Source organism: Ctenocephalides felis, unplaced genomic scaffold (genome assembly GCF_003426905.1).
Source record: "Ctenocephalides felis isolate EL2017-DRISC unplaced genomic scaffold, ASM342690v1 CF-g0.4_SCAFFOLD_03571, whole genome shotgun sequence".
NCBI lineage: Eukaryota > Metazoa > Arthropoda > Insecta > Siphonaptera > Pulicidae > Ctenocephalides > Ctenocephalides felis.
This window is the reverse complement of record NW_020539725.1, coordinates 25367257-25392054: the sequence shown is the minus strand read 5'-3', so window position 1 is coordinate 25392054 and position 24798 is coordinate 25367257. Positions and strand designations below refer to the sequence as shown.

The following is a 24798-nucleotide window of genomic DNA, read 5'->3' as shown; positions in this document are numbered from 1 at the left end:
ATTGATGTCTTGCCTTAGAGATTTTCACATATTTCAACAAAAAATTATTTATTAATTCACACATATTTCAACAAAAAATTATTTATTGAATTTACACTTATTTCAACATAAAAATTATAAAAAAATGACAAATAAAAACTTTGAATGAATTGAAGTAAAATTTGAGTATAGAAACGAAGTCAATACGTACCCAAATAATTTCGTCCTGTATTCTCTTTGAATTTAAACCACTACTTTGAATTTTTTCTATTTGTTAATTACGCTTATATATAAACTCGCTGAATTATTTATACTTATAAGGTGCATTTGTTTATTTCTTTCTGTTTTGTAATATTTCCGTATGTTTTATAAATATGCGTCGAATCTTGTGCAATAAAGGAAAATGATTACAACATATATTTTGTCTAAATAATTACTCATTTACTATTTATGTTCTATTTATATAATTGTTACTTATAACAAGATTTAACTTCAAATAATAGATTTTATTTTTGATTTATTATTTACAATTTATTATCATATTTATATTTTTTGTGTTTCAGACAAATCAAAGGAAATCCCCAAAAAGAAATAATATCCAAAAAGTGCTTAATTAGTGTTTTGGAATGTATTGAATATCTGAAAGACAGTAAGTTTGATAGTATAAATATGATTATGATTAATTATAATTATAATTATGATTATGATTAAAGAAATATTTTAGTATTTGTGTTCAAAGTTCACGTGGAAATGTGTAATAATATATTTCATTTCATCAGAAAATGTGAAAATGTGAAACGTGAAAATAAAATAGTGAATTTTTCACCAACGAATATTCTATGTTTTGGATCATTCTGAACCATTTGATAATTATACATATACTCCTTTTTTATCTTTTTCAAATTAAATTGAAAAATATTATTGATTTTTAGTAATGATTTGGTAGAATATATTTTTATAATTTAAAAATTCATTTCGTATAATAAATGCATTGCAAAAACGTGGGTCAGACTAAGGTCCTACTGCAATTCTATAGTTTTTTCTTGTTTAGTATTTATCAATTTATAATCATGATTTTATCCAGAAATTTATCATTGTTTTTGTTCTCAAAAACAAATTTCAACCTAAAGCCCATGTCCATGGCAAACATAAAACAGGAGAATAGACAATAAATATTAAATGAATTCGCAATAAGAAAACAAAATTTAATGGAAATTCTGTTCTGATTCATTACACAGTTATTTTGTATAGAATTTTTCCAAACATGACAATTAATTGCAATTGCCGAAATATTTTTTGTGCAATCGCCAAGACAACGAAAATCAATTAATATAATTTTTCTTCAACGAAACTTAATAGTTTAAAAAAATTGATTTGTTTTGACAATGTCCGTTTAAGATTAATTCAGGAAGTAACATGCAAATTATAATAATTTTTACAGCATTAGTTTTTATACTATTTTCTCAAAGCAAACCTACTCTATTGTTATTTCAGTGTCACTTCCAAACATTGTTTAATTATCTAAAAATAATTTAGAAATATTAAACAAACTTATAAAAAATGGTTAATTAAACATTAATTAAAATGAAGAAAAAATATTAAAATTTAATTAGGAACAAAATTTCATTAAGAAAAACTCTGTCGAAAGAATAAAAATTATGTCTTAGGGTTAGTCCAAAATTTTTATAATGGAAGTATTAATTGCTATGTTGTCAGAGTTTTTCAACAATGTGAAAGAAATGTTATATTTACCAAGATAATCATATTATGAATTATTTAAAAATGTCTACGTGAACTTATATGTTTCTGAATTTGTGCTCATATGTGGGTGTATAAAAATATATTTATATGACAATTTCTTTTTAGATACTGAGCAGTTCGGCCTGTTCTACCAACTGGGTTCTAGAACAAGAGCTCGAGATATCTTATCTCGAATAGAACGAGGCGACCAAGACATTTTGCAATCGTTAAGAACACATGGAGGCCCATTGGAAGTGGCCTCAGCTCTAAAGACATTTTTGGTGGGTCTGAGAGCACCCTTGATGCCTGCCAGGGTACAAGAATTAATAGTCGGTGAGTGAATTTTGCAGACAATGTGATATCCCAACAACGATGCACATTATTTTTTACTTGTAAATAGAAAATATTATATACACAAAATAAAATATCATGCTCTAGAGGACAAATGATGCTACGTTGGCAAATTTCTACATATTTCAATATTCTGATATTTGAGAAGCCATTTTCATTCAAATAATTATTGCAACATTAACTTCTTATTGCAATAATAATCTATTTTAGAGCAATATAAATTATTAAGTTTTTTAGTATATTTATTAATTTTATTATTAATAGTTTATTTTACATTTTATTTTTATTAATTGATTTCCATAGGTTAAGTTATAGTAATGGGCCAAAAATCAAAAATTAACATTTTCTGATCTTCACGTTTCAGAGATTTCTGAACATTTTGAAAAATAAGTGGATGTGTGTATGTATTTGTGTGTATGTGGAGACAATTTCTCGTCGACGATTTCGTGCGTACAAATTAACCGATTTGAATGATTCAAAAAACATTTGATTCCTATTGATGAGGAGACGTGATTATTAGTTTTTGGCGACAACAGGTCCAGCGGAGATATGGAGCAAAAAGTGCTTTAAATTTAAGAGAACGATTTGATTGATCCAAAAAACATTCGATTCGTAATGATGGGGATGAGGAGGAGTGGTGATATAGAGCTAAATGTGTAAAAACTGGCAGTTTTTGAGAGAACTAAGCATGCGATTTGAATTATTTAAAAAACTTTCTACTTGTAACGGGTAATCGTCGAAACGATTTTAACTTCTAAAAATATCGAAAAATATCGATATTTTTTTAATATCGAAAAATAATTCGTATTTCACTTCTAATTCTAGCTAAAGTTCTAAGCATCATTTATATATTTCAAATAAATTATTTTAACTTTGCAATTCAATTAATATAATACTATTGAAATATATGAGACCATGCTCTTTATTTTAAATTCGATTGATTAAGTTTTGTTTATTTACTTCTCAGAAAATAAGAATAATGAACGTTAAATTATTTATGATAATCTATTTGAAAACATTTAATATTTCTCGAATATTTCATTAAGGTACGGGAAATTCAAGCAATTTGCCTTAAAGCACGATGCCATATACCACTAGTTAGATTCATAATTCGATTATATCTTTGATCTAGTAACATAGAACTCATTGAATTTAAATTTAAATTTTAAATAAATTTTAAAATAACTCTTTGTTCTTCACAGTGTGTCTTGTAATAAATAAATCTATACATTTAATTCATTACTTTTACTTATCATGTGATGTTACTACTGTGAAGCATTTGAAATTTGAGATAAATCTTTATACTAAAGTCACTTTAAAATTATATAATCAAAATTGAAACTCACATGTGTAGTATACGCAAAACTAAACAGCTATCAAAATATCATCCGTTAAAATGAACCGTTACTTGAAAGTTTTATCTCTGAAAAAGTTGCTGGACAACTTGACGGTATTATTGACAACTGATAAATCATGTGTATTTACGCTTAGTTATTTTATGTTTCACTAATATATACAAAAAGAGTTGACATTGTTTTTAAAATATAAAGCATCAATGCCGTTAACAGAATTGGGCTTTAGGGTTTGTTAACCTTTTGATAATAATCAAAGCAAATGAATTGACATAAATAGATTCTTACATGTTTTATGATTTAACGTTGGTATATATTAACCAGCAGACTGTGACGCTCAGAATATTCCTAAAATTATATATGAATCTTCCGAATCGAGCTCATAATGAGTAGATTTGTCAATCATAGAGCAGTATTTCTTGGTAATTTTGGATAAGAAGATGAATTTGTCGTACAGAATTGAAAAATGTCAGTATAACATGTCACTTATTTGTTAACGTTAGCATATATTACATTCATTTTAAACTAAAAATGGATTAAATGCAATGAAATATTATACGTGTAATTAAAAGAAAGTAGGAATAGTTTTTGATGGTAAGCTAAAACTGTTTCAAAATTAAGCAGTAGAAAATGTTATCTATCGTTACAAGAAATATTGGGGTTAGGGAAATTGGTTAGGATTAAACTTAAAAAGTATGCTTTTTTAATAGAAATAAAACCAAACATTTACTTCTTATGCCAAAATTTCGATCATTTTCATTGAATTGATCCATTATTTCAGTTATGGCAGAAAAACTCCTTTTTACAAACACCATCGAAAGGTTTTTTTGGTCTTCCTGTGAATCATGGCTGTCAACATTTTTGTTTTTTTCTTATTCAGCTAATTTCTTGAGCTCATTATCAGAAAGACTGCGCTGCTTCTTGAATTATTTCAATCAACATCTTCACCCACACTTACTCCACCTTTACCCTTTCAAAATCTGGATTGAAATAAAAAAGCGCTAAACCGAAACAGCGCTAAACGAAACAGCATTACGGGGGGTGTTTCTGTTTTTTTTTTTTTCAAAAATTTTAATTAAAATCGGAAATGGTCATTGTTTTATATGCATTACGAATATAGTCATCTAAACACAAATTTTGGCCTCTTGAGCCTAGTTGTCTAAGTTGGATGATAAGTAAATGCCAAAAACAGCATCCAAGCTAAATGAAATTGGTAATAGGTAGAGCGGAGCTTAAAAGTCCGCTAATAAAAAGTTTCACCGATATCTCAAAAAAAGTGAATTTAAGAATATTTTAAAAACAATGTTTGAAATATTGTTTTTTTTGAGCTAAACAAAATTACCCATGATGCTAAATATTTAAACATACGCAATTGATCTGAAAAAAATTGATATACAAAATTATTTTCTCATGAAAAGTGTAAGTGTATCATCAACTTTGTTTTTATTTGCTGTATTTGGAATTGGCCATGTATAATTAACGTATAAATAAATCGAATTCTTCTCGATTGTAATTCATCATTCTGTCAATGTTAGCCAACACTGTCTACTGATCCATGATTAGTAAAATATATAAATATAAGTGTTAATTTTTGTTCCAATATTTTGCTAGCCGACAATGCAGGCGTCTCCACGCGTACGGTGGCCTTAGACGCTCTAGGACTGCTCAGCCAAGAGACTCCGTCCAGCAGGCAGAGGACGTTACTTTTGTCTCTTCTTGGGCTTTTGCAAAAAATTAGCAACAACGCTAATAGTAACAACACTCTGGGCGAACTGGAAGGATCGCATGCTGCACTGGTCATGCTCCCAGTCTTTTTCAACTTTACGGTAAAAAAAAATTATACCTAACTTTTATAGTTCAAATCTTTTTGGACGTTTAGGATCATTTATTAATATTGCATAGAAATTGATAGTGGATAAAATAATACATGCGTCAATTAACTATATATTCGTAATGATTTTTTTCCAATTACTTTTATTATTATTTATTTTATTTGCATTTTGTATATTGCATGGTCATTATAATATTTCAGTTATATACTCATATACTAAGACTTGAAAATCCTCACAGGTGACGCGAGAGTATCTTAATTATTTTTGTATATGCTTATTTTGTGTGCATTTTGTATATTGCATTGCTAATTTTTATTTCAGTTAAATAATAATATATTAAGATCTAAAAATCCCTACAGGTGCACTCGAGAGTGCATTAATTAACTTCCCGAAGGGTAAGTTATTGTAATGGGCCGAAAATCGAAATTGAAAATTTTTACATTTCTCGACGTTTTGAAGGTTTCTGAACATTTTGGCATACCTCAGAAAAAATGGATGTGTGTGTGTTTGTGTGTGTGTGTATGTATGTATGGATACAAATTTCCAGTCACGTTTTCGGGCGCATAGATCAACCAATTTGAATGGTTCAAAAAACATTCGATTCCTATTGATAGGGAGATGAGCTGATTAGTTAGAGCGAAGAGTGCAGAAAATAGATATCGAGTTTTTGAGAGAACGGAGCATCCGATTTGAATGTTCTAAAAAACATTCAATTAGTAATGATTGGGAGAAGTGTTTATCAGATTTTGGCAAAGGCAGGCCCAAACATTTCAAAGATACGGAGCTACATGTGCAAAAAATGGCAGTTTTTGAGAGAACTAAGCGTCCGATTTAAATGATTCAAAGAACTTTCTGCTTGTCTTAACAAAATAATTGATTTTGAAAAAAAAAATTCAACTTTACGGTAAAAAAAAATTATACCTAACTTTTATAGTTCAAATCTTTTTGGACGTTTAGGATCATTTATTAATATTGCATAGAAATTGATAGTGGATAAAATAATACATGCGTCAATTAACTATATATTCGTAATGATTTTTTCCAATTACTTTTATTATTATTTATTTTATTTGCATTTTGTATATTGCATGGTCATTATAATATTTCAGTTATATACTCATATACTAAGACTTGAAAATCCTCACAGGTGACGCGAGAGTATCTTAATTATTTTTGTATATGCTTATTTTGTGTGCATTTTGTATATTGCATTGCTAATTTTTATTTCAGTTAAATAATAATATATTAAGATCTAAAAATCCCTACAGGTGCACTCGAGAGTGCATTAATTAACTTCCCGAAGGGTAAGTTATTGTAATGGGCCGAAAATCGAAATTGAAAATTTTTACATTTCTCGACGTTTTGAAGGTTTCTGAACATTTTGGCATACCTCAGAAAAAATGGATGTGTGTGTGTTTGTGTGTGTGTGTATGTATGTATGGATACAAATTTCCAGTCACGTTTTCGGGCGCATAGATCAACCAATTTGAATGGTTCAAAAAACATTCGATTCCTATTGATAGGGAGATGAGCTGATTAGTTAGAGCGAAGAGTGCAGAAAATAGATATCGAGTTTTTGAGAGAACGGAGCATCCGATTTGAATGTTCTAAAAAACATTCAATTAGTAATGATTGGGAGAAGTGTTTATCAGATTTTGGCAAAGGCAGGCCCAAACATTTCAAAGATACGGAGCTACATGTGCAAAAAATGGCAGTTTTTGAGAGAACTAAGCGTCCGATTTAAATGATTCAAAGAACTTTCTGCTTGTCTTAACAAAATAATTGATTTTGAAAAAAAAAATTCAACTTTACGGTAAAAAAAAATTATACCTAACTTTTATAGTTCAAATCTTTTTGGACGTTTAGGATCATTTATTAATATTGCATAGAAATTGATAGTGGATAAAATAATACATGCGTCAATTAACTATATATTCGTAATGATTTTTTCCAATTACTTTTATTATTATTTATTTTATTTGCATTTTGTATATTGCATGGTCATTATAATATTTCAGTTATATACTCATATACTAAGACTTGAAAATCCTCACAGGTGACGCGAGAGTATCTTAATTATTTTTGTATATGCTTATTTTGTGTGCATTTTGTATATTGCATTGCTAATTTTTATTTCAGTTAAATAATAATATATTAAGATCTAAAAATCCCTACAGGTGCACTCGAGAGTGCATTAATTAACTTCCCGAAGGGTAAGTTATTGTAATGGGCCGAAAATCGAAATTGAAAATTTTACATTTCTCGACGTTTTGAAGGTTTCTGAACATTTTGGCATACCTCAGAAAAAATGGATGTGTGTGTGTTTGTGTGTGTGTGTATGTATGTATGGATACAAATTTCCAGTCACGTTTTCGGGCGCATAGATCAACCAATTTGAATGGTTCAAAAAACATTCGATTCCTATTGATAGGGAGATGAGCTGATTAGTTAGAGCGAAGAGTGCAGAAAATAGATATCGAGTTTTTGAGAGAACGGAGCATCCGATTTGAATGTTCTAAAAAACATTCAATTAGTAATGATTGGGAGAAGTGTTTATCAGATTTTGGCAAAGGCAGGCCCAAACATTTCAAAGATACGGAGCTACATGTGCAAAAAATGGCAGTTTTTGAGAGAACTAAGCGTCCGATTTAAATGATTCAAAGAACTTTCTGCTTGTCTTAACAAAATAATTGATTTTGAAAAAAAAAATTGTTCCAACTTTTTTTTTCATTTTTTTTTAAATTAATTCTGACTAAAGTTCTAATATACTTTGAACAAATAATTTCAACTTTGCAATTCAGTTTATATTATATTTATAAATATTAGACAATGTTACAATTATAATAATAATCTGTTTCAAAACATTCAGTATTCCTCGAATATTTCGTTTCGGTACGGGAAGTTCTAGCAATTTGCCTTAAGGCACGATACCATACACCCAACTAGTTATTATTTTATATTAAATATATAGTGACTGCATTTGTAACTATGTGATATTCTAGAATCTAGAGCTCCGTGGAATTAGTTATTTTTGAAAACAGAAGAAAGTGGTTTAATAGTAAAGAATTATTACAAAAATGTTTTACAATTATGTATTTTTTCTCTAAACATTGTTTCATCAACATATTTAAATGTTAGAACATCCACTAAGTAAGTTATGGCAAGGAAACAAATTTTTTTCATATAATTGCAATATGCTTAAAATGTGTAGAGATATGATTTTAAAATGCTAGCCTGCAATAGTCACTTTAAGTTTAAAAATTGATGAGATAAAGATACAGAAAAATAATAAATCTTAATTATATGTTAATTTGCAAAATGTAAAGGGTATGTTTTTTGAGTCTTCTGGAGATAATTGGGGAAAGCAGTTCTATAGCATGCTGATTTGGGTATCTGCTGATTTCTTCTGTCACCGTATACAAATTGGAGTGTTGGTGGATAAGCCAATTTGGGCGCCTCTAATATATTTTAAAAATTCTATTTTATGGTTTTTATAAAATATTCATATTGGTTTGACTTATCAAGCAAGAACTAACGGATATATGTATAACGAAAATGATTATTGATAATCCACTTCTTATTTTCTACATACGAATGCTCTCATATGATATCATAACAAATGATCTGTGACCGATTGCCATTTCTTGGTAATCAGAATTGCAATTTGATGAATACCGTCAGTTTTCATGTCTGGGGCATTATTTGATAATTGAAATTGAAAATAGTAATATCAATATAATTTCTTATTAAATTAAATTATTTACTAATTGTTTGGTATAATCAACTATATTCCAAAATGCGTGTTTCATTCAATATATTATCTGGAATAATTTTTTTAATGAATTAGGTAATTATATGAACTTAGCTGGCTTAAATGCAAGGTGTAAAATCTATTTTTCAGAACCATTGAATTTCATAATTCTATCAGTTTGTATTTTATTAGTCAATATATATAATTAACTTAATTTAAATATCTAAATCTAAAATAATTAACATAATTTTCTACTAAATGTTCTAAATTAGACCTGAATCGATAATCAGTGGATTAGCAGTTTTCAAATTGTTATTAGACTTTTTTATTTTGTTGGATTGGACATTTTGCCGACGCGTGGTGATTGTGTTGATCATGGAACAGTATTTTCGAAATTTCTTTATATTGGATGTCACGGCTATATCTTTCTTGATTAAGAGAAAATACTCATTGAATACTTAATTAACCTATACTTTTATTATAATTTGATTTGATCTATCATTAAATCCGATTGTTCTAGGTGGATGTACTGCCACACTGGAGACGAATAGCCGCAGTTTTCAATGAGTTATTAATATGCGTCCCAGGATTAGACGATCCAGAGAATTCTGACAGCATTATACGTACATTGGCGGTAATTATTTATTTTAAAATTGTTTTGATATACTTCTGACTAATTTTAAATATACAATTAAATGACGCATAACCTTGAATTCATTGTTGAATCATACGGTTAATTCAATTTTATTAGTAATGAAATTACTGAAATTAGTGCCCTATATAATATTGTATTTGAATCCTAATGTACTACAACATATTTCCAAATTTACATGTTGTACCACGATTAGATGAATCCTAGTCGAATAAATTACTACTCTATGTTTTAAAGAATTTTTGACTAAAATTTAAAATGTTAATTATTGTGTTCTTACAGATTATGATTAGATTTTGCATAGAATTGTCGTTACTAAATCTATTTAACATTCTCAGTAGAATCTAAATAGTGGTACATGAATAAAAAAAATTAATTATAAATATTATGAATTTTATAGTAGTTTATAATTATCGCGATAATATTCTGGTTTAAAAAAATCTACATATAACACTGATATAATGACGTACTATTCATAACATGAAACAATTTGTTTATAGATATTGAACTTTTGTTCAAAATTTGTGAAAATCATTAGTGGTAGTAAATATTGTTTCAGAGGATTTGTTTCATAGTACCATAGTAGAGTACATATATTACATTTTATGTAGTATATGCACATTTAGATTATTGCATTATATAAAATGCAGCAAAGTTAGTCATCAGTTATCAGTTATTTATACTATATATAGTGCACTAATCTTTAAGTATCCACTTGTTTCAATGGTATCTTCTGAAGATTAAAATAAGTCATGTAACTTTTTTCAAAATTTGAAAATATATTGTGTTTTAAATGGTTGAAAGTCGCACATCTAATGTATACTATTGTATCTGTAATATGTGATCATATAGAGTTGGGCTTATCATATTCGAAGCCGGATCGGTTAGGATTTGACTCCGCTTTAGAGAGCAGTTATATCCACTTAACAACTCCACAACTCCGACAACTTTGAAACATAATACTTGACACAAATGTGTTCTATAGTGTGTTGTTAACATATCTAAGGATTTATTAAGATTTTGAAAATAGTTTACAAATAGTTCAAACATTTTTGTTCATTTTATTATAATAATTACTATTTTATGCATTTCCAAATCTCAAATTGACAAAAAACTTGGGAATCAAAATCAATTTTGAAGAGAAAAAATGGATTTTTTTAAATATGTTTATTTTTATATGAAAATAATGCAGTGCACCTTATATATGAAATAAGAACAAATCTTTGTATATAATATTTTTCACAAAATAATAATACCTTACATTGTTTTATTATTTCTTTCTCGAGAATTAATTATACATCAGGTAGTTTGATGAAATCATAATTGTGTAAAAGTTATGATATAATACTAAATATTTTTTAGTATTTGTATACCATTGAAAGAGCTCATTTACGGACAAACATTATCGCATACAGAATATAAAACAGGACAAAATAGCATTATTTTGAGACATTATACACCTGGAAAGTCCTAAAACTGGCTGTGAGACGAGAAAAAGACCACATCTTTCGAACCAGTCTTTGTTTTAGTAAAAAATCTCAAGCAAATATCTGTACATGTTAACAGATTTATTACTAGTTTAGGGAATTCGGATATGACAAATCCTGTGAAACAACTCCACTCGGATTCACTCCGAGGGAGGAGTTGTATTGGAGTGATAACTTCGGAGTGAGTTACCATCTGTAGAACGTACTATCAATGGACAAACAATTCTCATATAAATTGCGCCTGAAGATACCTTAAACAAATATTCTTTCTTTATCCGTGGTTGCAATGAATGTGGGTTGATATAGTCTGTATTATGACCACGGAATACATTGAACAAAAAAATGATTATTTTATAATTTGATAATATCAACAATTAAATTATCATATGAATGATTAATAAATAATACTCTTTTTTTAGGAGCGACCTAGTGGCGATTTGAGCATCGACATTCAACCTATACCTGATCCATTGGTTCGTGTGCAGGATCAGTACAGGCAGTTGCGACAAAATCAGCAGAACAACAACGCTATCATTAGTATGGGTGAGTGATATTTGCTAAATTGATAAATTTATTTATTCAGAATTTTATATAAACTTATATTTGGACTTATATTTCACGTACAAAATCTACTCGCCAGCATATCTAGATTTTAATAGATATGCGTTTAAAATCTTAAATTGATATTGTATTGTTCTATCTTCCTCTTAAGGAGTCTATTAATAAATCGATTGGAACACGTTTGCTCATGTACTTGCAAGTACTAAGTAATCTCAATAATAATCGATATTTATTTACGATACCCTCAGTTCATTACATGTTTTGCATGTATACACTGCACAAAAAAAATCTATTACTGGTCATATATAGACTTCTTGAAAATATGGAATTGCTCATTGTTCTATAATTGTAATATCTCTTTAGGAGTTTGGCAATTATCTAGGCTTATTTCCTAAAGATATAATAAAAAAAAATTTAAATATCAGATAGTATATGTACAATTATGCAAAGTGCAAAAAATAACCAAATGAATGCTACATATCTTACTATATAAATCCTATGTATCCTATTTTTTCATATTAATCCTTATCCTAACCCACTCCTAAATAGGCGAAGGCGCATTCTTACCACCTCCTTTATATCCAAGAGTGTTTTCCAGGGGTCGTCTGCACCCTGTCATTAGAGGAGGGACTAATGCGTCCATGGTTCATCATCATGAGCGACCACATACGCATACAAGAACTGTCAGTGCCACTAGGTAGCTGATGGTCCAAAACTATTGTATCACTGTTAGTATTACCAAAGTGATTAGGAAAGAACCATAGAAGTACATAAGATAAATCAAGAATACTGCAAACTGATATAATTCATCACAAAATGTGCAAAATTTTGACCAAGCTGAAATATCCGTAATGATATTGTCAAAACCAAATTCTGGAATGAATACAGTTACATATACAAGCTTATAAATAGGAAGGAAAATTCTGGCATCATCTAAACTTTATAAGACAGAACAACGTTTCTGTTTCTTATTTTTGATCACATTTTCTCATAGAAAAAATTTCGAATTCGAAGAATATGTCGACGTAATTTGAAACATTTATGGTATATTATTCTATGCAGTACACAAACCTTCGCCACAGAATTATCTGAAAAATGGGAAATTTTTCTCATTCGTCTTCCAAATCACTTCCAGTATTACTAGAGATACATATCTTTTCAAATAACAATATATTTATTAGCGTTGTCCACAGTAACTAAATTCTTGCATTGTGCATGAGTAGCGTGAAATGGGGAAATTTTTCTCATTCGTCTTCCAAATCACTTCCAGTATTACTAGAGATACATATCTTTTCAAATAACAATATATTTATTAGCGTGTCCACAGTAACTAAATTCTTGCATGTGAGCATGAGTAGCGTGAAATTGGATACCAACATCATCAGAATTAATCGGGCCAAACTTGCTAGTTTGTCAGCAACTACGAAACAGTGTTTTCAGCAAAATCTCAAGCTGGGCAGTTCTGACATGAAAGAATTTATAAAGTTAAGAACGCTATAAATATATTGTAAAGAAAAACCGCATGTATTTGCAATATGCATTGATAAAAAAAAATCCAAACGAAAATAATAACAAAATCACCCAAAAAATTATATAAAAAAAATATTAAACACGGCACATGCAGATTGGACAAAAATTGAAGATAGTATGTTTTTCGGTTGATTTAAATGGAAAAAGGCAATATTACTGAATCAAACACATCACAAATTTAAATAAACCTATCCTATCGGCAAACTGTGAGAAGTAATATAAACTAATCCGTACACCGAGCAATTTTCAAGTATCAAGCGATTTTTGATCTTGAATTCTAAATGCATTTTATAATTTCCTCATCACAGCAATTATGTTATAATTTTTATTTATGTAACATTTTTCCATATGTATCTGAATGTTGATTATAAATTATTTTGAATGAGTGCTTGTATGAATGAGTTTTATTACTTCTATAAATATTAGAATAGATATTAAACATTTTGTTTAACTCGAAACAACACTTCTGAAATTTACAAATAAAGGCTTTTGTCCCGAAATTATTCGTAATTTGAAAAGTTGTTTTTCAAAAGAGAAAAATGATTGAAAACGCGATTATGAAAATTTTAACTAACTTTTAGTTGTTCTTAACTTTTCTATATTCAACGAAACGGGTAGATGATGAACTACATATAGTGAACCTACAAAAGTGAAGAAATTGAGATGGTAATATTTGTAATATTATTTAATTAATTGTGGGCGTACTATATAGTAACAATATTAAATCTTCTTGGCTTAAATAATATAGGTCTTACTTTTATTATTCCTATTTGCTATACTTTATGGAATTATGTTGGAAATATTTGAACATCTATATTATTCCTTTTGGTATCCTTTTTTGGTATTTTTGGTATATTTTTTGTGAATAAGTATTAATAAAAACAAATTTTTGCACATTTGAATAGCGTTATGTATATTTGAATAGTTTTAGCTGAACCAAAACTTTCCAGGATACAAATAAAATCATTAATTAATTTCTAGTAATTCTTTCTGCAAATTAGTCGGGGATTTTGAATTTTGCATAATTATCTATTTTATAAAACTAAATAAGAATTTATGATTGTCATTTTTCATGAATTGAGATAAGGTAATTTTATTTGAAGCCAGTGGAATATAAATAGGATGTGGGATGCAAACTTCCTGATTTACAACAAATATTTTCCAGTAATAAAACATTACAAAGCTCTGATATTTACTCAAAAATTCATACTGTTATTCATGATGATTGAATAAATGCTTATTTTGATATTTATAGATTTGCTGTCAATCTTCATGCTTGCAATTCTGAAAATGGTTAACTAAAAACTAAGAAATTTTTTTATCGATCTTGCACGAATTCCATTTGCAGTAAATACTAAGTTCTACGTAAAATTATTTTTATAACTGTTCAAAGTTTTAACTGTCGATCATGAAGGAACAATTCGTGTAATAATTTTTTGTTCAATGTTAATCAAGGCGATTCTCAATAAGTGAGTTAGTTTTAGAAAAAAAAATAACGAAAGCCATATACTAAAATTGTATTTATAATTAGTCTTATAAAAAATAATTATAATTCGAAAATAATAGATACAGATTAATTTAAATGAACCTAATTGGGTAAATAATCTATAAATTGTTAATAATCCAATAATTAATCAATCTTAAAATGTAACTTTGATGCTGCAATAACTAGTTTAATAATGATTATTACTACAATAATTAACAATTTGTTCATTAAAACTAATACGAATACTAATCATCCAATATAAAAGTTAACAGCAAATTACATTTATCTTCTCATTACTCATTTTACAAGGAAAGTGTACAAATCGGAATATATAGGTTTCTAATTATATAAGCATTATTTTTAGAAGCATTTCTAAATTAATTGCAGATCTATTATATTCTCCGAACAAAAATATTTGTTAGCATTTCCAAAAGATGTGAAATTTCAACAAGTATTTTCTGAGAAATATTTACCTAAGAAGTAAATATTTATACCGCTTAAAATAATCGTATGTCTGATCCAAATCATTGATGCACATCTCTTAGATAAAACAACTATAAAATTTGCAATTTTTTACATCTTAGGATATAAAATTGAAATTAGTTGAAATAGTTTAACTGAAATAACTTGGTGATAATTGAATATGCATTTTAAAATACCATTTATGAACAAACATGGCTAAAGACAGAGATGAGATAAAACAACAATGGTAAGGACATGTTTCCCTTTCTTTGTGGATAAGTCTTATTGTTATTTTTTTTATTGAAATATTTTTAACAATTGATTTCAAAGTCAATTTCAAAACTGACACGTCGTTGGTGCATTATAGAGTTCATATTTGACTCTTTTCTGCGACGATATAGTCCGATCATAATTTCCATATAATTTAGTTTCACTTATATTTAAGGAGATCTAAGCTATCACAAATATAAAAAAATGATCGTGACCGTCGATCGATAATAACAAAAAATTAATGATGATATGCTAAGATATTCTATGACATGTTAAATACTTAACAATTTGTTATATAATATGTAAAAAATGTGTATCATTGCTAATTCAAAATAAGCATACAAAATTTACGTGACGCAATTTCAAAATAAACAGAAATTATTCTGCGATCGTTTTAAACGAATATTTGAAGATCACGGAATCATTTGAAGATATAAACCGATACGGGACATTAATACAACTTGAACAAATTATTATCCAGGAATAATAGATTTTTCCAAAGTTCTTTATACTGAGGTTCTTATAATATAATTTTATTAACAATGAAGAATTGCGCCAGGTTTATGTTGTGTTTGAGTACCTTCTGTCTACTTATTTTATACGTTGCATCGGTTCCTCATACTTTTTCGTGTCAAAATATCATCCAAGTGACAAATGCAGATGGTAAGTACAATAAATTTTTACATATACATGTATATATTTTAATTATGATTTCAACAATACTGCACATTTTTAGAATTTTAAAATAATTATTTTTCTTAATTTGATATTCCCTTATTCGAAATAAGAGATTTTCACAGTGTACCAAAGGGCTTAATTATTTATTGATTTGAAACTAGTTAAAAGATATATAAAGTAGTGCTCCTTTAGGCAATATGCTCTTTCAGTTATCACCTAAAACCTTCATCACTAAACTTTACACATTAAATTTGGAGCACACGGACCTACCTTTGAGCATACCACTCATAATTATTTTTATTTGCCATACATGCATACGTCAAAATGCTCGTAATGTCTCCATTCATAAATGTATCAACAAATTTAGTCTGTTTTCAAATTCTAATAGCTCGTAGCGTTGCCATCTATTTCCTTATCAATGGCTCGTAGTATGGAAATCTGGAGTCGTAGAGATTACTGAATTTGATGCTACCTCATGTCAATCTAATATATTACAAATTTGCTGCCGGAGCAATTAACCAGTTAACTGTGGAGCACTCATATAAATGTGTATATATATTCGTCAATCATGATTGTCATTATGCATAGAGTTAGTTGCGCTGGATTAGAAAGAGAATAAAAACGATGGTTTTGTTTCACAAATTGAAAATATTATTACTAACTTCTAGTTATTTGGTTAATATAAGCAAAAGTTAATATAATTGCAAAGTGATTCTAGGAATCAGGGCAATATAAGCAGTGAGACTTTTTAAGTCGAGATCTTGTAGTTTTATATATTTTTTAAGTAATATCTAAAAAACATTATCATCGCACGTACATTTTATTCTTATGCGAACTAATGAAGTTCATGCGAGCTGTTATGCAATCTGGCAACTTTGATGAAAATAATTACCAAAATAATTTATTCAAGATTAGCTAGTACAAGCTTTCTTAGCATTTCGGACATCAAGAAGAAATGTTAGTCTTTTCTGCTTGATGTCGGAATGACCTAAATTATACAACTCTATACTTGATATTTTGATAACTCAAGTTTTATTGCAAGTTGAAGATTACTGAAAAGTTATTATAACAATAATAATCGTTTTTATGTGCTTTCATATAAAAACAGACAGCGTTCAAAAAGAATTCTATTATTAATTTGATTCAGTAATTGTATTTAACCCTATTACACAGGGCATACCGGAACACATTGCATCATCCACAACTATTTATATTCTTTGTTTTTTACCAACATAAATTTAAAATATTTTACTCATCTTGAAAATTGAAAGTATGGTAGACTCGGTACGGTTGTGCTAGGGTACGGTAGTGATAGTCGTCGTAACAGCTAAACTGTTTTTGAGATAGGGTCCAAAGGAAAAAGATGTAGTATGTTTGTTTCCATTGTTGCATTCAGTTGAAGCATCCTACATTAACATGATCTGTAGATCTCATTGCTTTTGAAAGGTCAAAAGTAAAGTTTATTGTTCGATTTTCTTTAATAATAACTGTTACTGGTATATAGATAAATTACTTTGATTATTATTTTGCTGTAAGTTGAACATTAGGATTTATTTACTAGCAATTAGTTTTTTGCGTAGATCTTTTTTTTTCGGTCATATTTGGGTACGGTTGTGACACATTTTTTGGGCACTCATCATTTTTTGGGCTCGCCCGTAGGTAAGCGGTTAAGTCCGACGGGACTTGTTTCAGAGGTCCCGGGTTCAATACCCACCTTGAGCAGCCTGTTGTCAGGCAACATTGACAACGATTTTCACTTGGAAATATAAATATCAATATGTTTCCAAGTGAAAATAGCCCTCACCCGGCATTGCTGCACCATACTCGCTGTATTACAGAAATTGTAATAAAAATTTATCATACAGAGATGTAACAACTGATTGGGCTGCCATCTGTCAAACAGACTAGTATTAAGTCAGAATCAGCACAACATCTTATAGGACTATTAGGTTCTGATTGGTGTTCAAAAATAATTTAAAAAAATCTCATCATTTTCGGTCTAAAAACTAAACGGGAAAAGAATATTATAACTGAACTAAAACAAAATAATGGAGAGAAGGAAAAAGGAAGAAGCAATACAAGAAAAGAAAGATTGCACAATCGGCATCATTATCCGATCAATTTTTTTGTTGTTAACTTTGTTTTTTAAAGTTATGTTTTGTTATATTATATTCATAATGTTGTGATTGTTTAAATGATTATGTCGTATTATGCTACATATTTTTGACCATAAAATATTGTGTTTTAACGCATGTTTTTGTCTGTCATAGTTGTCTTGGGGGTGTGAACGTTCGTGACACTCACCCTTTTTTTCTCTGATTTTATTTTATGGCCATCGTATTTAAGGACAGTATTTTTTGCAGACAAATGTTAAAATTAACATTTAATTTAGTTATCTCCCAGCTAAATAGTAAATTAAAAAAACATATTGCTAATCAAAAAAAAGTGGCACAACCGTACCCAGTCTACCCCACCTATGTTTTTTTCTTTCAAAACTTGCAAATAAATAGCCATTGGTTTCTAATTCATACTAAGTAAGTGAGTATACTCGCCTATTCACAGTTAACTGGTTAATCATAATCATAAATTTTATTGAATAACCATAAAGATCTAACTATCCATATATCCTTTGGGCTTCCGTTAGGATATGACTTAGTATCGGTCGGAATACATAGGTACCGCCAATTCACTTTTACCGTTAATTGAACTTGAGACCTACCTGTCGTAAGCCTTTAACCGCTTGACCGCAAGGGGCTGACCTCGGTCCATCGGAATCGTCAAATGTCAGCATCTCGGGTTTTCAATGGATTTTGCATGAGAAACGAAATTATTATTAACCGGTTGTGAAAGAAGTAAATCGTATCAGGGAAGTTATGTATTTGCGGTCAGAAATAATATAAGAAACTAAATTAATAAATGCTTGCTGTTAAATACAACATTATGCTTCCTTTTATTATATTTATTGATGATAACACTTTTAGTAATTTTCTGTTTGATATTTTATTGTATTTTATTGCAATCAATTTTTCATTCAATCTATTATATTTTTTCCTCTATTGTTTTTTGTGCAAGTACTTATAATTAATGATTAATGATGATTAGGCAAATGCATTGTTTTAATATAATTCATTTCCGTGATAAATGAAAAACTATAAAATGTTATGCTAGTCATATTGTTTATAAAATTGTTGCATGTTCTCTGTTCATCAACATCGTATTTTTTATATAAATTGCATTTTTTAGAGAATTATTGTTAGATTTTCATCAAAATACTATAATAGATTACAAAAAGGACACATTACTTCATATAAAAAATACTTAAATTATAACATTTAATAGTACATTTTGAATTTATTATATATGATATACTCGTATTAATATTATATATTCCTGTATACATAAATCATAAAATATGTTTAATGGCCAAATGATAAATCGAAAGCAAAAAATATAAAATAAAATACAAAAAATAGTACATTTTACGATTTCGTAAATTCTATCGTTTTTATACAAATAATAGTGAAAGTACAGACAAAATGACAAGGTTTCATGTTCTTGATACTATAACTAGTCTCAAATCATTTTTCCTCATATTTGGTTCATAGATAACATGGTTTTAATTAAGTAGAGTCTATAATAACAAATTATTTATTAAAGAAAAACGCAACCAATTACAAAAATTATTTGTTTATGTGGTAAGGACAAAATGATACATAGGATAAAAACATTCTGAGATGTTAGTTTTTAAGAAGACTTTTTGGAATATTAGTACATGACCCTGAGCCCGAAGGTCAAAAATTACACATTGTCACACTTGACAAAAGCCTGAAATAATATTTATTAGTATTGATTACGGCTTGCTAATGAATAAATGAATAAATAAATTGTAATCAACCTTCGCCAGGCTTAGAACTGAAATTTGCTCTGAGTGCAAGTCTTTTCTTTTTACTACTAAATTTTTTGTCTGTTATTAGAAGAGTTAAAGTAAGAATTTAAAATCCAATTACCTTTGTCAAGTTTAAATTTTTATCTTAGCCTGAAATAGTACTATGTCATTTTGTCTATTTTATAAGTATGTTATTTTGTCCACAAGTGATGAAAAATGAATTACCAACCAAAATTCCATCAAGCACGCTTTAAAATTACAATAAAATTGATCGAAATCACTAGTATTAATAACAAATTACAAAAACAGTCAGTTCATTGATTTTAATAGTAATAATTACAAATAACAATGAATAAGTCCCAAAAAATCATAACAAAACCATCTTTAAAATATACTTACAAAATTGCGATACACATTTGAACTAATTACTTCGACAAGAACGTGACAATGACGCTCAATATCTGACCGGATTGTGATTGTAGATTTCTTCGTGTTTTACAATTGCGGAAACGTTACTAAAACTAGTCAATTTTAAATAAAACACTGTACTATTTTGTCTGTATTTTCTCTATTCAATATAAGTTTAATAATATTTTATACAAAGTAAGGGGGTTTTGGCCTATATGTACCGTTCAAACTAATCGAGCATATTGCCATTACGGACATGCTTTTCACTACTACCGTAATTCATCAGAAATAATATTTTTCAAATATTAGGTAAAAACCAAAAGATTATCTGAGTTGAAATACAACCTAAAGAAAAAATGTTTTCATCTTCTGTATTCCTGTAAAACTAAACATGTTTCCATGATTCTCACAAAAGCTCCAATCAACTAACTAACTCTATTACATATTCATTAAATTATTCAATTACTGGAAAAATCAATTTAGGTACGACTAGCCGAAGATGCAGCGGCTGGGTTCGTTTATCAATTAGTGATATAAAGCAGCAAAATAATGAAAATTCGAAGAACAAACCAACTGATCCGAATAACAAAGAAAATGAAGGTTCAAGACCAACTGGTTCTACAAATACTCAAGAAAATACCCCAAATAAGAATAATAGCAATCACAGTGGTCCTCAATCAGTTGCAATTATAGACGTTCCTATTAATTGCCCCGAAGGTTTTCGACCAGATCCTAGAGGAATTTGCAGGGAAAGTTTTTAAGAAGCAGATTGTTATAAGTAATTTTACATTTTATAGAATTGTAATATTTCAAAATATATTCATGTAAATAAAAAATATTAGAAAGTGTCAAAAACTAACTTTGTTTTATCGATTTGGCAAAACAGTAGCTTCTTTGTTATAAGAGTAGATCTTTTGTCATATCGTTGGATGATGAATATAAAAAATGTTCGACATTCACAAAGCGGATTATCTTAATCTTTACAGGGAAATTTTAAATACATCGTGGAGTTCTTTGTATACATGTTCTGACATTAATGATGCATGGATCTTTTTTACGCTACAATTTATAGCTTATTAGATAAATTTGTTCCTAAAACAAAGAAATTTGCTTCCAATAAATTTAAGCCTTGGTTTAATTCTGATATTATTAGAAACCTCCGTATGAAGAAATACTATCATAATAAATACAAGTTAACCAATATCACTTTCTATTATGAAAATTTTAAATTGTACAAGAAATTAATAAAAATACTTATGAAAGATGCCTATAATTCATATATTATTGACGTTGAAAATTCTCTATCGCTTAATCCTAAATATTTTTGGTCTTTTTTGCGTAATAAAACTGCTTCTAATATTATTCCTAATAGATTGTGCTATCTAGACAAATATTATGATTCTCCTGATGCTATTGTTGATGCATTTAATTCTTACTTTATTAGTGTTTATCATCCTAAACTTGACATACCCATTTTATTTGATCATAATGATAGAATCATGATTGATATAGGTGAAATTGATTCTAGTACTGTGCAACATGCAATAGCAAGTTTTAAGAACTCCAAAATATTTGGTTTCGATGGTATTCCATCTTTCTTTATACGTGATTGCTCATCTACTCTATCTGATCCACTTGCATTTTTATTTAATCTATCTTTGCGTACAAACACTTTTCCAAATTGTTGGAAAATTGCACGATTAGTTCCAACTTTTAAACAAGGTGTTACATCAAACATTACTAATTACAGGCCGATATCATTATTATCAAACTTTGTTAAGGTATTTGAAAAAATTATTTATAGAGAACTAATTCCTTCTGTTAGAACTTTAATTTCTATTAATCAACATGGTTTTATGCCTGCCCGTTCTATGATAACAAATTTAATTTGTATTAAACAATATATAGCTGAGAATCTTGACATCAATGGACAAGTTGACGTTATTTACACTGATTTCAGTAAAGCTTTTGACAAAATTGATCATAACATTCTCCTTACTAAATTATCTAAGATTGGTCTTAATTCTTCACTTATTCACTTTTTCAAGAGTTATCTTCATAATCGCAAGCAGTTTGTCTTTCTTAATGGATTCTTGAGCAACATTGAAAATATTAGTTCAGGAGTTCCTCAGGGATCCATTCTTGATACTATTAACTGTCCACTATTATTCTATTATGACTGCTTTTATTACAGTCTTTGACCTTTTCCAATCTTGGTGTATCTATAACAAATTACATCTAAATATATCAAAGTGCAAGATTCTTAGTTTTACACATAAGCGCGTTCCAATACTTTTTGATTACAAAATTTCTAACACCAGCATTGATAGATGTAATAAAATTTCCGATTTAGGTGTTCTATTTGATTCTGGTTTGTTTTTCACAGATCATGTTACTGATATTTGTAATAGAGCACATCAATCTTTAGGTTTGATACTAAGAAATTGTAAACAATTTAAGTCTACCAATGCACTTTTTTGCATGTACTATTCTATTGTACGTTCAAAATTAGAATACGGTTCGATTATTTGGTATCCTCATCATATCAATAACTCTGATGCGATAGAGAAGGTTCAGCGAAAATTTCTGAAATACCTTTATTATAAAACATATAAAATTTACCCTGAACGTGGCTTTGACCACAACACTTTACTAAAAGAATTTGGTATTCCTTCCCTTGCCTCACGTCGATTTATCTGTACAATTATGTTCTTATTTAAGCTTTGCAATAATTCTATAGACTGTCCTCTTATTCTCAATCAACTATCCTTTAATGTTCCAAGGCTATCTTCGCGTTCACAATTATTTTTCAATTATCCCACCCCTAAATCTAATTCTCTCTTAAATTCGCCAATTTTACTTATGTCCTCTAACTTTAACTTAATTAATAATGAAATAGACATTCACAACACATCACCTAATCAAATAATCTCCATCTGCACAAGTTAATCTTTTTATTTTCTTTCAAATATCTCATTATTTTCTGTTTATAAATATTATTGTTACATTCTGCATTATATGAAATTTTATCTTAGCATTTTATGTTACTAACTATATATTGTAATTTTGTGTATATTTTAATTGTTATTCATTATGTCAAATAATTGTATTTTTGAGTCCTCTTGGAAAAATCTGTGGGCTATATATTTAAATAAATAAATAAATAAATAAATAATATATTAAATTGTAATGACTATTGCAAGAAAAATATATTGTTGTTACAATAATGTTAGAATACAAAATTATATATATAGAATGCGGACCTGATGAGGATATCTATCTAGGAGTGAAAGAGGGGGGGTATCTCCATCATGGTATAAAAGAAAGAAGTTTCAACAAAATCATTCTATTTCGACTGCCTGCCCAAAGGAATAATATACCTTGTATTATTGTATAAATAGAATACTGTTATGTAAATATTATCAAAGTAATAAATTTTATTTTACCATTAATAAATAATACGACAATCTTGCACATTTTTCATATAATGTTTTCTATTCATCACATTATATCACCGATTTAATTATAGACACTTTATTAATAGCAAATTATATTTAAATACTACTTATATTATTATAATTCCTGTAATTACAATAAATGATTTCATTGAATAGCAATTATATCCGAACACTATGTGATTCATGTAATAATATTAATAAATTATTATCAGCTTGGTTTTTTAGCATCATAAAACTTCTGATCAGTACTCATATCAGCTCATTGGACTTCCCACCCTCCCTATGTGATGAATCACACGAAATTCCTAATTATAATTATATAATATTTTAATTCCAAGTACAATCATATTGGTATCATGCAGCATCGATAAAGTATATCCTTTGAAAATGTAAAATAAAAATTTAATTAAAATTATCCATTAAAGTATGACTGTTTTATGAAGACTATAAATCCCATACAAGAAGCTTTCCTAGAATTGAGTTAAGTTCATGGACCTGTTTATTATAAATATCATAGTCGATCGTTTTTATATCATCCTGAATTAAAAGTAATTACATTTTGTTATATCATAAAAGAAATTAATTCTTTGCTGGTTCTATGAAATACTTACTTAAGAACATGTAATATGTAATTTTTTCAATCCATAATTTTCTTCAAGAGTTTTATTTATTGGGTATTTTTCATTTTGCTTCGTTCAAACAAATATCTTCTTGTTTTTTAATGGGATTTCCATTAGTAATTGTTATCAGAATACTTGAAATGAGTAGGTCCGTTAACTTATAATTCTAAATCCTTAACACTAAATTTATTAGATTTATTAAATGTATGTTTATATATCACTTCTAAAAATTAATTATTGCCCTGTACCACCTCAATTACTCAATGTCTATATGAGACAGATTATAATTTATATA

The 24798-nt window shown here is 28.2% G+C and overlaps 2 protein-coding genes across 2 annotated transcripts in view; both read left to right on the top strand.

Annotated features, from left to right (window-relative positions):
* LOC113385839 overlaps window positions 1–12406 on the top strand; it is a 13523-nt gene extending 1117 nt beyond the window's left edge. The window contains exons 2-7 of the mRNA XM_026623669.1: window positions 543–628; window positions 1846–2052; window positions 5034–5248; window positions 9526–9639; window positions 11564–11687; window positions 12255–12406. Coding sequence (XP_026479454.1) covers window positions 543–628; window positions 1846–2052; window positions 5034–5248; window positions 9526–9639; window positions 11564–11687; window positions 12255–12406 — 898 coding nt within the window. The remainder of the gene's footprint in view (window positions 1–542; window positions 629–1845; window positions 2053–5033; window positions 5249–9525; window positions 9640–11563; window positions 11688–12254) is intronic.
* Window positions 12407–15898: 3492 nt separating this feature from the next.
* LOC113386956 lies at window positions 15899–21319 on the top strand. The gene is made up of 2 exons (XM_026624715.1): window positions 15899–16116; window positions 20909–21319. Exons 1-2 carry the CDS (start codon window positions 15996–15998, stop codon window positions 21184–21186), a joined length of 399 nt encoding a protein of 132 aa, XP_026480500.1. The 5' UTR covers window positions 15899–15995; the 3' UTR covers window positions 21187–21319.
* The last annotated feature ends 3479 nt before the right edge of the window (window positions 21320–24798 follow it).